At 33.3% G+C, this 12,745-nt stretch overlaps 1 protein-coding gene across 3 annotated transcripts; it reads left to right on the forward strand.

The window, feature by feature from the left end:
* The first annotated feature begins 1,088 nt into the window (after window positions 1-1,088).
* Window positions 1,089-12,010, forward strand: LOC110106314 (cysteine-rich receptor-like protein kinase 2). 3 transcript variants are annotated; one of them, XM_020836180.2, is made up of 8 exons: window positions 1,089-1,277; window positions 2,738-3,685; window positions 6,635-6,760; window positions 6,846-6,982; window positions 7,053-7,263; window positions 8,846-9,080; window positions 10,669-10,819; window positions 11,452-12,010. In XM_020836180.2, exons 2-8 carry the CDS (start codon window positions 2,935-2,937, stop codon window positions 11,758-11,760), a joined length of 1,920 nt encoding a protein of 639 aa, XP_020691839.1. In that variant the 5' UTR covers window positions 1,089-1,277; window positions 2,738-2,934; the 3' UTR covers window positions 11,761-12,010. The 3 variants fall into 3 exon arrangements, with proteins under 3 accessions (XP_020691839.1, XP_020691838.1, XP_028550603.1); XM_020836179.2 differs by having other exon boundaries at window positions 1,089-1,270; XM_028694770.1 differs by lacking the exon at window positions 1,089-1,277 and adding an exon at window positions 1,401-1,558.
* The last annotated feature ends 735 nt before the right edge of the window (window positions 12,011-12,745 follow it).

Here is a 12,745-nt window from a genome sequence, read left to right on the forward strand (position 1 = left end):
ATTATTCGATAAATACTGGTTGTCATATTACTTAACACAGCTATCCAATTTTCTCATCTACTAAATTGTTAAAAGTTAAAACCACCAATTAATTTATGAGAAAAAAATGATTATCGAGCAAAATCATATAAATTCTTAAAGTAACTTCTTAATTTTTTTACTTAAAGAGGATCTCTATTTCTTTGTAGATATAGTTTTTCATATAGCCCACATATCCCTATAAATAAAAGATGATGAGTAGCAATTTAAATCTTTTGATCTGTTTGACTCTTGAGATCGTAGCATGTCGTATACTCGTGCTACAAAATTTTGATGGTGGATTGTTCTCTCCATTCTCACACATGTTTTCAAGTCATTTATTCGCCTATCAATATGACCGAGTTTCATCCCTGGACAAATTTGAATTCAACAAATTCATTGATTAAACAAATTAATTGATATTAAATAATTGTTTTATAACTCATTTTCTTTATCAGATAAATTATGTTCTTTATTTATTTGATGCATGCATTAATTTTATAATTTATAATTAAATAACAAAAAATATAATTAACATATTATGATCAATTTATTACTTTTTTTATTTATTTTAAATATACTCATATATGATTAAATTTCTAATGACCTAAAGATTAATTCACGGTAAACATGAGGCACGATCGGCCCTTTTTTAGGGGATTTATATATATCACTTTATTTCATACTTTTATATATTTAGCATCTAAAATTTTAATATAACATGACTACCGCCTATAAAATAAATATGAATCATGAAATGAAATATTAAAATTTATAAAGTGGTATGAGTCGTAATATTAAAATTTTATATGAGTAATATTTGATATTAAAATTTTATATAAGTGATAAGAATATAATATTAAAAGTTTAGACATTCAATATCTAAATAACATTAGAAAAAGTGGTATATAAGTAAATCCTCTTTTTTAATACAATAAATTAATAATAATAATAATAATATTTATTATTTTTATAATAATCTTCTTCCAAAGTAAACAAAATTGTCCCCACCGCCATGGCGCCACGATTGGTAAAGTTTGCGGGCCGACAACGGGGAAGAAAAAATAACTAATACGAAGAGGAAAAATAAACCTAAAAGCATTATTGGATTTGGATGATGGATGGGCAAAATTCTTGGCCTCCCGATCATCCGCGTCACTGTTCTAGAAGAAGGCAGTTACATTTTCTTTGCTGGTCTTCGTGCTCTGCCTTTCGTTTCTCCATGGGGATCACCATCTGGGGCGATTCAGAGGTATTAGGTTACGTGCAACTCTAAACTCAAACTTTCCTTCATTTTTTTTCTCGTGAAATTGGTAAAAGCTGAGTCTTTATCACTTGCTGTGTGTTCTTTGTTCACTTGATAAGTTAGAATTAAGTTGTGGTTCTGTTTAACCTAAATCCTGGCTTGCGAAAGGCCTGATTTTTTAGCCATATTTTCTAGAGCGCTTTCTGATTTGGGTTTTTGAGATGCTGCCAGTATCTATGAGTTTAGATCTATTGTTGTGATTTGGTCGAGGGAAAGGATGTAGTGTTACCAAAGGTTTGGAGTTTGGAAGTTTCTTTTTGATTTATTTATGCTCTTCCTTTTTGGAGAATTTATTTATTTTTCGTTAATGTTTTTGTGCCGATGGATAGTTTTAATTTTTCTTTAGTTTGCCTAGCTGGTGCTTAAAGTCTAAGGAGCTGTTTGGTTGCAGGATTTAAGCTGAGGAATTATCCTAAATCCTGCGAAACAGTTAAAATTTATACTTTGAATCCCACAAAATCTTAAATAACGCTTCTCCTCCGTTTTGTCTTAAATCCAGGATTAGTTGATCCTGTTAGTGAGCGAATTTAACTTAAATCCGCAAGTTTTACGAACTCTTCTTCTTCTTTGCACGCTGCTGATCCCGATGGCTCTAAATCGAGCTCTGTCACGACTCCCTCTCTTCATTGTCATCGAGGGTTTTGGAAATTTGGGGGAGAAAGATGAGGGTTTCTGATTTTGAAATTATTAATATTACTTCATATTAATTAAAATTTTAAATTAGTCTTAATAATTAATATTAATAAACTAAAAACTATTGATTTAAACAAATTATTATTATTTGTGATTTAATAGAATTTATTATGTATTTATGTTGAATTAGTTTTATAAATTATTAAATAATGTTTAATTCGGATATTAACTTTTACTAATTATAATTTAGTTAACATAATTATAACCTATAGAAATATTATTAATATTCAATCAAATAAATTAGATAATCTAAATGATTAATAAGAGTGAATTAAAATGTTATCTCAAGTTAGATGCTATTCCTTTTTTAATTTTGATTTCATTTATCTAAATAGAATTTATTAATAATTAGCTTGGCAAAACACTACTTAATTATTAATTAAGATATTTGATCAGATTAATTATGATTTAATTATTCTAGTTAAAATTGATATAAGAAATAAATATGATAAGATATTCTAATAGCGTAAATTTTTAAATTTTGAAATAAGTAGCAATACAGTTTAATCTGAATTTAACTAGATTTAACATTTATCATATCAAATAATTTTCAAGATTTAACTCATGGAGGATTTTTTAAATTTCGATTTATAGGATATACTAAATCCTACTTGCAGCCAACAGCCTCTAAGAGATACTGTGGAGAATTTTTTTTTTTTTTTAAAGTTTGTTTAGCTTAGTTTCTTGCCTTTGATTGTAATTGTAGCAATTTTTTTGCAGATATCTTCAGAAACTGCAAGTATGCTGCAAATCCAAGTAATGCAATTATGAAGGAATTTGTTATTTTTTGTAGGGACAAGTTGGTCCCCTTAGCCCTTAGGGCTAGTTGTTGTTAACCTTCTGTTTACATATTTATTTATACTGAGAAAAGGACCCATTCTTCAGTTTTAGTTTAGATCTTTGGAGATTCCATCAAAATGGCTTGTGCATTATGCATTCAGACTCTCGCCCTTGCGCTAATATCATTGAGCTTCTTAAATATCACAATTGGGGATCCAAGAACTAGTCTTGTAGCACAGTGGTGCAATCATACTTTAGCTGCCAATGGTGCTATTCTTGCAGACAATTTTGTTCCTGCAATGGATAATCTAAGTAGTCACGTTAATGCAAATGGGTATGGAACAAGCATCACGGGGGTAAATCCGAATGCGGTTTGCGCTCTTGCTCAGTGTTATGGAGACCTTAGTTCAATTGATTGTAAGTTGTGCTTCTCTGAGATCAGATCTCAGCTACCTAAATGTTATCCAGATACAGGTGGCACACTTTTCCTTGATGGGTGTTTTGGGAGATATGAAAATTACACATTTTTTGATGAGATATTTTCTCGAAATGATACAACTATTTGTTCTTTTAGTAACAATAATTCAAATCCAAACATCTTTGGTCAAACTGTGAAGGAGGCTGTTGGCAATGTGTCTTTGCAAGCACAAAACAAACATGGATTTGCTGTAGGTTCAGCATCAAATTTCAACTCAACTGTATATGTTCTTGCTCAATGTTGGGAGAATTTGAATAGTTCTCTTTGTAGTTCGTGTCTTCATACCGCTGCTTCGGCAATTTTATCATGTTCTCCAGCTACGGAAGGGCGAGCACTCTATGCTGGGTGTTTTCTGAGATACTCGACAAAACTTTTCTGGAACGTGAATCAGGCATCTTCAAGTTCTAGCGGTATGTCGTAACCACGTTCTTTGTAGTCATATAAGATGAATCGATGTTTTATAATATAGTATATATATGGTTTTCTTTTTGAAGCACAAATTTGATCATTGCTGAAATTTAATTTTCATTGCTTTTCTTGTGAAATTTTAAATTTATTTAACAATTATTAAATTATCTTTTGGGATGAACAAAGAATGTTTATTGTCCTTACAAAAATTGCTATATTTAAGAATTGGTAACCTGTGGATTATTAATTTATTTGTCTTATTGTAGATCTCATCCTATGTTATATTAGAAATCCTAGACTTATAATCATCCTAATGTGATAATATCAATAAGGAATATAATATTCCTTATTGATATTGGATGATTAAGGATCTAGGATTTCAAATGTAACATTAAAAATCCAACCTTTTGCCTATTAAACAAAAGCACAAGAAAATGTGATGTGGGTGATAAACTCCAACCTTTTGCCTATTTCACCCGAAAAGTCTGTTTTTAGAACTATATTTCCAATCATTACCAAAAAGAAAAAAACAATGGGGAAGAGATTTGTGGCAGCTGTGGGTATCCAACCTTGCTTCTTGATGGGGACATCAGTTGGAAAGTCTACCGTCGACGTAGCCGTAGATCTACGGCCACGATTTACCCGATGTATTTCTGATTTTAGTATGATCATTTTATTTTGATGTATTTTTATTTCTGCACTTTTTCCTTTTTACCCTTGCTTGAGGGATTGAGTCTTGTAGCCCCTCGAGGGTATTTTAGTATTTTATGTTATGTCTTTGTAGTAGGCTATTTATAGCCTTCTTCTTGTACTTGTGAGGATTGATGAATGATATTACAAATTTTCTTGCATTGGTCTTCTTGGAGCTTTCTTTTGTAAGAGCTTGAGAGAGAGGTTGAGAGCTAGGTGGAGCTTAGGAGAGGCCACCCGTTGTACCCAACAGTCACCACCGGTGGCTCTTGGTTTTCCCGTCTTCATTCTTCGCTTATTCTCCGTTTCCGCCTCCGGCCATTCATCCACCACCACAAATCATCCCCTCTTAACCTCACCTCCCAAAATCCCCCTTCTCAAAGAAAACCCGCCTCCTCCCATTCATCCCGCCGGCCACCATCTTGGCCGCCGGCCTCCCCGCTGCCCACCGCCCCTCCCTTCTACCCATCATCGGCCTCTCCCCATACCACCTCCATGAATTTCAGATTTTGAAATTCAAAGTGAAAGTTTCCATTTTTGTCCGACGCCAAATTTGGAAAGTTTTCATGCGATTTCAAATTTCAAATTCGAATTGAGTGGATTTGAAATATTCTCCATTTATTGCACGGAGCGAATTTGGAAACCCATAACTCCTCCCAAAACCCCCAATCCCCTCTCTCCTTGCCGCCGGCCTCATCAATGGGCTCCTCTCTCCTTTAATGCTTCATGAAGGGGATTAATTGCAAGGTGTTCAAATTTCAAACCCATTTATTTTCCCTCCAAACTCACTCAATTCTGAAAATAATTTCAGATTTATGATTTAAAATAAGTTCTATTCCACCTCACCTAGCCGCCCCTAACCCTAGCCGCCTCCCTCTCCCTCACAACCCGCCGCCCACTCTCTTCCCACCGCCTCTCTCTCTTTCTCTCTTCACCCTCCTCTCAAGGTGTAGCTCCTACTTTGATTGGAGATGGAAGATCAATCCGGAACTTGCGTTTAACCTTGCATATCACGACGCTTCTGCGAGAAGAATTCACCTAGCCTTGGACGGAACAATTATTGGAAGGTACGTGGGATTCCTACGACGTCTCTCCGTGAAGGTGATTCTTTTCTTCCTTGATTCTTTTACTTTCGAATTCCAAATTCTTCGTGAGAATTTGTTCAAAGCAAGAGATTGTGTCTACTTATTGCCATCCACTAGTATTCGTAGGATTTGTTACTTCTTTGCTTTTAGATCTCGTTGTTAAACAAGGATTATGTTGGAAACTACCCCGCATGCATTACTTTGATTTTCCTACGTGTTTTGATTCCGCTTAGCATTTTGTGTAGTTTGGCCTAAACGAAAGTGACCGTTCATTAGTTTACTTTGTTGTTTTAATCACTAATAACGGAATCTGAAATTGATCTCAAAATATATTGTACAAGTTTCCGACTTATGCATGTAGTCCTGCATCACTTCTTATACCGTGATATCCACCTCCCTATCAAGATTTCTCTCTTTACCTTCACAATTAAAGAATTTCTCTCTTTACCTTTCAGTTCAGTTAGAGTTTCTGAGCATCAATCCAAAGCATGAATTTTTATTCTTGAGGGTGAAAATGAAAGACACAAGCCTTTCTCTTCCACTAATGTGTTCCATATCTAATCTGAGACTTGGATGCTCTTTGCATTGAAGTCTTTGGCAGTATCACCATCTACATACCAGCACCACCACAAGAATAAATATACTGAAGTCCTTGACTTTACTATTAGAGACGGGATATGAAATGAGCATATACGTTAAAAGCTTAGAGTAGCTCTAGCGGAAGATAAGATTAGAGAGAATCACCTTAGATGGTTTGGTCACATAAAACGGCAGCCTTCCGATGACCCAATTCAGAAAGTAGATGTATTAGATTTGACTTATGTTAAGAAGGGTAGAGGTAGACCTAAAAAGACTTGGTTAGAAAATATTAGAAATGACATTTCTTTATTAGATTTAAATGAGAATTTGACTATTAACATGACACAATGGAGAAAAAAGATTCATGTAGCCAACCCCACGTAGTGGGATAAAGGCTTGATGTTGTTGTTGTATTCTTTTATGATGATAGATTAAAGATTAATTTGATTTGATTACTTTACTATTGGATACGTTGCAGTTACAAAAACTGTAAAATGGTGTGTGTGTATGTATATATATATTATTGTTCACTTGTTCAGATGTTTCATCCTTGTTCTAAATTTTACGCTTAACTAATTAGAATCTTCTAACATTCAGGGACAAGTAAAACAATATGGATAATAGTCGGTTTATTAGTTGGGGCCATCGTTTTAATACTACTGGGACTCTTGATTGCAAAAAGAAGAGGTTTATGGGGCAGAAAAAAGCAGGCTTCTTTAAAAGGTAGGCAATATAAGCTTCATAAATATCAAAATTAAAATTATATTTCGCTTTTAGGTGGTCTTAAAACTTATTTTTCCTATTGCAGATTTATACGGGCTAGAAATGGCAGCAGCTATTTCACAATCAAATCTAAATTTCAAATATGAAGACTTGAGAAAAGCTACAAATAACTTTAAGCTGTCCAACAAACTTGGTCAAGGTAGTTATGGGACTGTATACAAGGTAAATGCGGCATTCTAGTAAATTTAACTGGTAAATTGCTTACACTTCTGAAAGCTTATTACGTTTTCAGGGTGTTCTTTCTGATGGAAAAGAAGTTGCTGTGAAACAGCTTTTTCTTAACACAAGACAGTGGATTGAACAATTTTTCAATGAAGTTGATCTGGTAAACAAAGTTCGCCACAAGAATTTGGTGAAGCTACTTGGCTGCAGTCTAGATGGCTCTGAGAGCTTGCTTGTTTACGAGTACTACAAGAACAGGAGCCTGGATCAGTTTATATTTGGTAATTTGTTGCCCTTCCTTTTCAGACTTTTGTATAAAAAGGCATCTCTCTATTAGCATTTGATGTTTAGCTCTATATTATATCAATCTGATTTTAGGTAGTACTTTTAAAAGCAGAAGAACCTTATTAATGATGCAAGTCTACGGTTATGTTTTGAAAGAAGATATCCTATGACATTCTGTCCATTGATTATATCATTTCTATAGGAAGGCAAATTAAGTATCTCTACTGAATAGACTCCAAAGGATAGCTCCCTGAAGTAAATTTTGGCATTGAAAAAATGAAATAGATACATTTAGTCAGCTTTAATTGCATCTTTGGTTAGCTTAATCCCTAGTTTTTACTCGTATTCTCACTGTCTATTTCCAGTCTCTAGAATTTTCTGGTTAAGATATATGAACTCAAATTAGCTTTTGTCTTCTAATTGTCCCAAAGTGGAATTGTTTTACTTGTTTTAATAAGTTACATCACTTCTTTTACACACTTGTTGCATATCTTTGGGAAAACTCCTGGTATTAGTCATACATGTTGACTCATTGGCAATTTTGATTCATTCTCTATTCAGGATGTCTATAAGACTAGAGAGGGAGTTGAAGGTAAACTTGAATTATGGAGGTCAACCTTAGAGTCTAAAGACTTTTGTTTGAGTAGATCTAAAACTGAATATATGGAGTATAATTTTAGTAATAATAGATCTAGTGGGGGATTGTGACTTTGAGTGATCAATTCATTAATAAGAGCACACATTTTAGATATCTTGGGTCTATTATTCAGAGCGATGGTGAAATAGATGGGGATATTATTAGTAGAATTCAAATTGGATGGTTGAATTGGAGGAATGCATCGGGCTTGTTATGTGATGGAAAAGTCCCTTTCAAACTTAAGGGAAAATTCTATAAGATGGTAGTGAGACCTGCAATGCTTTATGGTGCAGAAATTTGGCCATTGAAAGAGAATCATAATATTAAGTTAAGTGTTGCAGAAATGAGGATGCTCAGGTGTATGTGTGACTTTACTCTTAAAGAAAGGATACAAAATGAGCATATGTGAAAATGTTGGAGTAGCTCCAATGGAAGATAAGATTAGAGAGAGTCGCCTTAGATGGTTTGGTCACATAAAATGGCGGCCTTCCGATGACTCGGTTAGGAAAGTAGATGTATTAGATTTGACTTATGTTAAGAAAAGGTAGAGGTAGACGTAAAAAGATTTAGTTAGAAAATATTAGAAATGAGATTTCTTTGTTAGATTTAGATGAGAATTTGACCCTTAACAGGATACAATGGAGAAAAAAAGATTCATGTAGCTGACCACATATAGTGGGATAAAGGCTTGTTGTTGTTGTTGTTCTCTATTCAGGATGTTACAATTAAAAGTTTCTGAAGTTGTTAGTTATTATGAAATTTCGGTTAATGTCTGGCTATTTGTTTTCTGTCCATAGTAATTCATTATGTGCTGATAAGAGTGATCATGTTATTCCGTTTTCTAACTAAGCATCTTTTCCTACCTTATTTTAATTCAGAAAACAATAAATGTTTATGTTCACAGCATCCTCCTTTGGTTTCTCATTCACATATTTTAGCAGATGAAAGTCATGATAAACTGCTAGACTGGCAACAGAGGTTTGATATCATCCAAGGAGTTGCAGAAGGTCTATCTTACCTCCATGACGAGTCTGACACTCGGATTATTCATCGAGATATAAAGGCTAGTAATATTCTGCTGGATGACAAGCTTAAACCCAAAATAACTGATTTTGGCCTTGCAAGATCTTTTGCTCAGGATCAAACTCACCTTACCACTGGAATCGCTGGAACATTGTAAGAACATTACAATACTTCTAAGAATGGAGCAAATAGTGCTGGATCTTAAAAGGAAAATATTTTTACTTCTCTTTTCCCCCAAAATGTGCCTTGACGTAAAAAGGGTCCACCCTATAGTTTCCATACCAACTCCCTATGCTAGTTCTCCATTATCTTATACTACTAATAAAAATTGGCTTGTTATTTCACCTAAGAGAGAATCCAAATAATTCATTTATTGCTTCAACCATGAATATTTGCAATCTATCCTATCCACTATTTAAAAACTTGGATATTTAAAAAATTTCTGATGGATTGATCATTTGGTTGGGTCCTTGGTTTTAGCCGTTAAATATTTTTCTTTTAAAAGTAATATGGCCCTTCGTTGCTTCTATTTTAAAAAGCAGCATTATGCAATTTGAAGTCTCCTTTCTTCTCACTTCGTCAAATAATTGCAAGAGTTGGATTTTCTGAGATTAGATCCTCTTCTTCTACACTTGTCTATTTATTTACTTATCAAATCTCTTCATTATTACTTCTCAACTTTTCATTTTGTATTTATCTACTTCCCTGCAATTCCTACTAAAAATAGTTAGTTTTGCTCTTATAATTACTAAAGAATAGATAAAAGGTGGTCTCCTGTTTCATTTTTTGCTCAAGCTGTAGCCTAGCATAAGAAAATAGGTCGCACTTTATAAGAGAATATTTTTATTCTTTTTTTTTTCCTGCCATTAGTTTTGACCATCATTATGTTAAGAGCATTTTGACCCCTTTTTTGGCCTATTAATATTTTATTTTCCTTTAAAAATTGTTTCTTCATTATTGAAATTATGGCATATTATTATGATTAAGGAAATATTTCATTTCTTAAATAATTTAAATTATGTTTTACTCATTTATCGTAATTTTTTTTACTTTCCAAAAAAATTTATGAAGAGAAAAAGATAAAAATGGTCCCTTGACTATTTATGAAAGATCAAAATAGCCCCCAACTATATGAAATTCTCATTTTAGTCTTTCAACTCAAAGAGGAATCAAAATAGTCATACCATGAGATTATTTTGATTCCTTGTTAAAGACTTGAGTGATCAAAATGATCTTTTTTTATAGGTAAGGACTATTTTGTTCCTTCATAAAGAGTCGAGGGACTATATTGATCATTTTCTCATTTTATAGAAGGATGAGTTGAGCTTATTTTCTATAAGTGTTTAGCAATTAGCTTTTATTAAAATTTTGGGTTTCCTAAATTTCTAATATACTTAAGTATGACCTATGATGTAGATATTGTTATTCAATAATAATTTGATTATTTTTCATGACTTTCAAAGTTTCATATTAGAATAAAAAATATGAACTAAAATTCATCAAAATTTTAGATTTCCTTCTTTTAGTGCAATATTTTTAAAATTTTAAATACTTCAATTCAATTCAAGAAAGTAAATTTATCTTATTTTTGTATGAATCCATGTCTTCTTTCTAAATTTCCTATTCTTCATATGGTTTACAAAACACATTAATTTTTTTTCTCTCTTTCTTATTGTCTATTTATTCTTTTATTTTTTAAATTAGTATGAATAAATAAGTGATGTTTCAACACTCTATTCAGGGGTTATCTTGCTCCAGAATATATTGTCCATGGGCATCTCACTGAGAAGGCGGATGTTTACAGCTTTGGTGTTTTAGTTCTTGAAATCGTGACTGGAAAACGGTGCAGTAGTCCTGTAGGTTCTCATGCAGAGCATTCACTTTTAGCAAAGGTACTTAAGTTTTTTCTTTTTTTCTCCCATTGTCAAGCTACAGAAGCTGTTAAAATGAAGGTTTCTTTAAGTAGAACTGCAAATGGTAGAACTAGCTAGCCATGATTGTATGTTACAGGATAATTCTGTCTGGTTATGAACACCAAATGTTATTTCAAATGACCGTCTCTTGGATCCAACTAGCTTACATTTGTGAACCGATATACATTGGAATGAGAACATAAAAGAGACTGCATTTCATTACTCATGTCCCTGTTGATAAAGACACTGATAACAAGTTGATAATATGTGCTTGTGTTTTTATATATACTGTGTATCAGATTAAAACATATTCCAAAGACCCACCGTTGCTTAGCATGGTTGGTGGGCGAGTACGGTTGGGAACCCTCAAACCGATGCTCGATTCTCCTCGAGCGGCAGCGCCTCTTAAGTGGGGCCCAATCAAATGCGGACTAGGAGGTTTCTGTGGTGGGTGCCTCTTCTAGGTCATCCGAGGATTAGTCACACGCCTGCCAAGCGCCCTTTAAAGGGTGGCAGCGGGTGGATATCCCGTTCCCAAAAAAGAAAAAAAAAAGTTCTCGTTGCTTTTGTAAAATTTACTGCTTTGCTTCATCTTATATTGCCATTAACAGGTATGGAACCAGTACAAGGCGAATACATTGGACAATGTCATCGACAATAGAATCTACAACAAGAATGTGAGGGATGAGATAATACAAGTGATTTTGATAGGTCTTCAATGCACCCAAGCTGACTCACATAGCCGGCCGACAATGTCGAGAGTTGTGGAGTTGTTGAGGAGTAACCGTAGTGGTGATGATGAAGAACTTGTACTGTTGGATCCTCCCTTCTTAGATGTCTCCCCCATGGAAGCTCTTGAGGGAGAGAGCTCCAGGCTGATATCTGCTGATATGTCTGTATCTCGGCTTAGTGCAAGATGAGCTCGCTACCTGCTATTGCAATTAAGCTGAGTAATGGTGTGTGCTTATATATAATAATAATATGGTTTAACAGGCATGAGGCGTATAGTTTTGAAGGTCTATACTTCAATGGCATTTATGGTATTATTTGTAGTAGTGGTAGTATTTTGTAGCTTCAATTAGTACTTTTTATGTAGGAAATAAGTTTTAATTTTCTGTCAGCTGAATCTCTTATAATTTCTATTGAATATGGTGGTCGCATTCTTATGAATTTGTTGTTCGTTATGGAGTTCAAAATTTAGCTGTCATTGTTATTGTTTCAGAAGTGAAAGTGCAGAACATGAACGAGAGCTCCATTAGCTGCATTTGATAACAATTCAGCAAATTAATTATTGAGCTGGAAAAAATTATTTTTACTCGTTTATGAACAGATGAACATGAATTTGCATGGAGCAAAAGTTCTAAGTTTTCTGCCAAGTCAATTAATAATATATATATATATCAGTTTAAATTTTATTAGGGACAGTATTTTTGCTTTTTTAAAAATAATTTTATGCTTAGAAATCAGCAAAACATTAATCTCTTAGATATACAAATTTGATCTTAAATATTCCTATGAATAAAAATTGATAGAATTTGTGCGTTTGAATAAAAAGAATATATATATATATAACAATTAAGATTCAGAAAATTTATTTCTATAAACATCACGTCATAACAATTTTTTTACTTGCATGTCAAATTGATATGATATGGATATTTGATCTCAATTCTAAGGTATGAAGTAAGTATTTCTCCAAGCCCAAACTAATTGAATACTTGTGTGAAAAATTTCTCAAATTGACTTGCCATTTTGATGAAGTAAATAATTTACAATTCAAAGTTTACATTATCCTTTTCCTTGCAAGAGATCTTGAGAAAAAATTGTTACTAAATTTATTCCATCAGCTATTTCATATATAACTACGGGCCAAACCAAAACAAAAGACTTTTTTTTTCTCTCTCC

The sequence above is a fragment of the Dendrobium catenatum genome, unplaced genomic scaffold (genome assembly GCF_001605985.2).
Source record: "Dendrobium catenatum unplaced genomic scaffold, ASM160598v2 fragScaff_scaffold_547, whole genome shotgun sequence".
Classification (NCBI taxonomy): Eukaryota; Viridiplantae; Streptophyta; class Magnoliopsida; order Asparagales; family Orchidaceae; genus Dendrobium; species Dendrobium catenatum.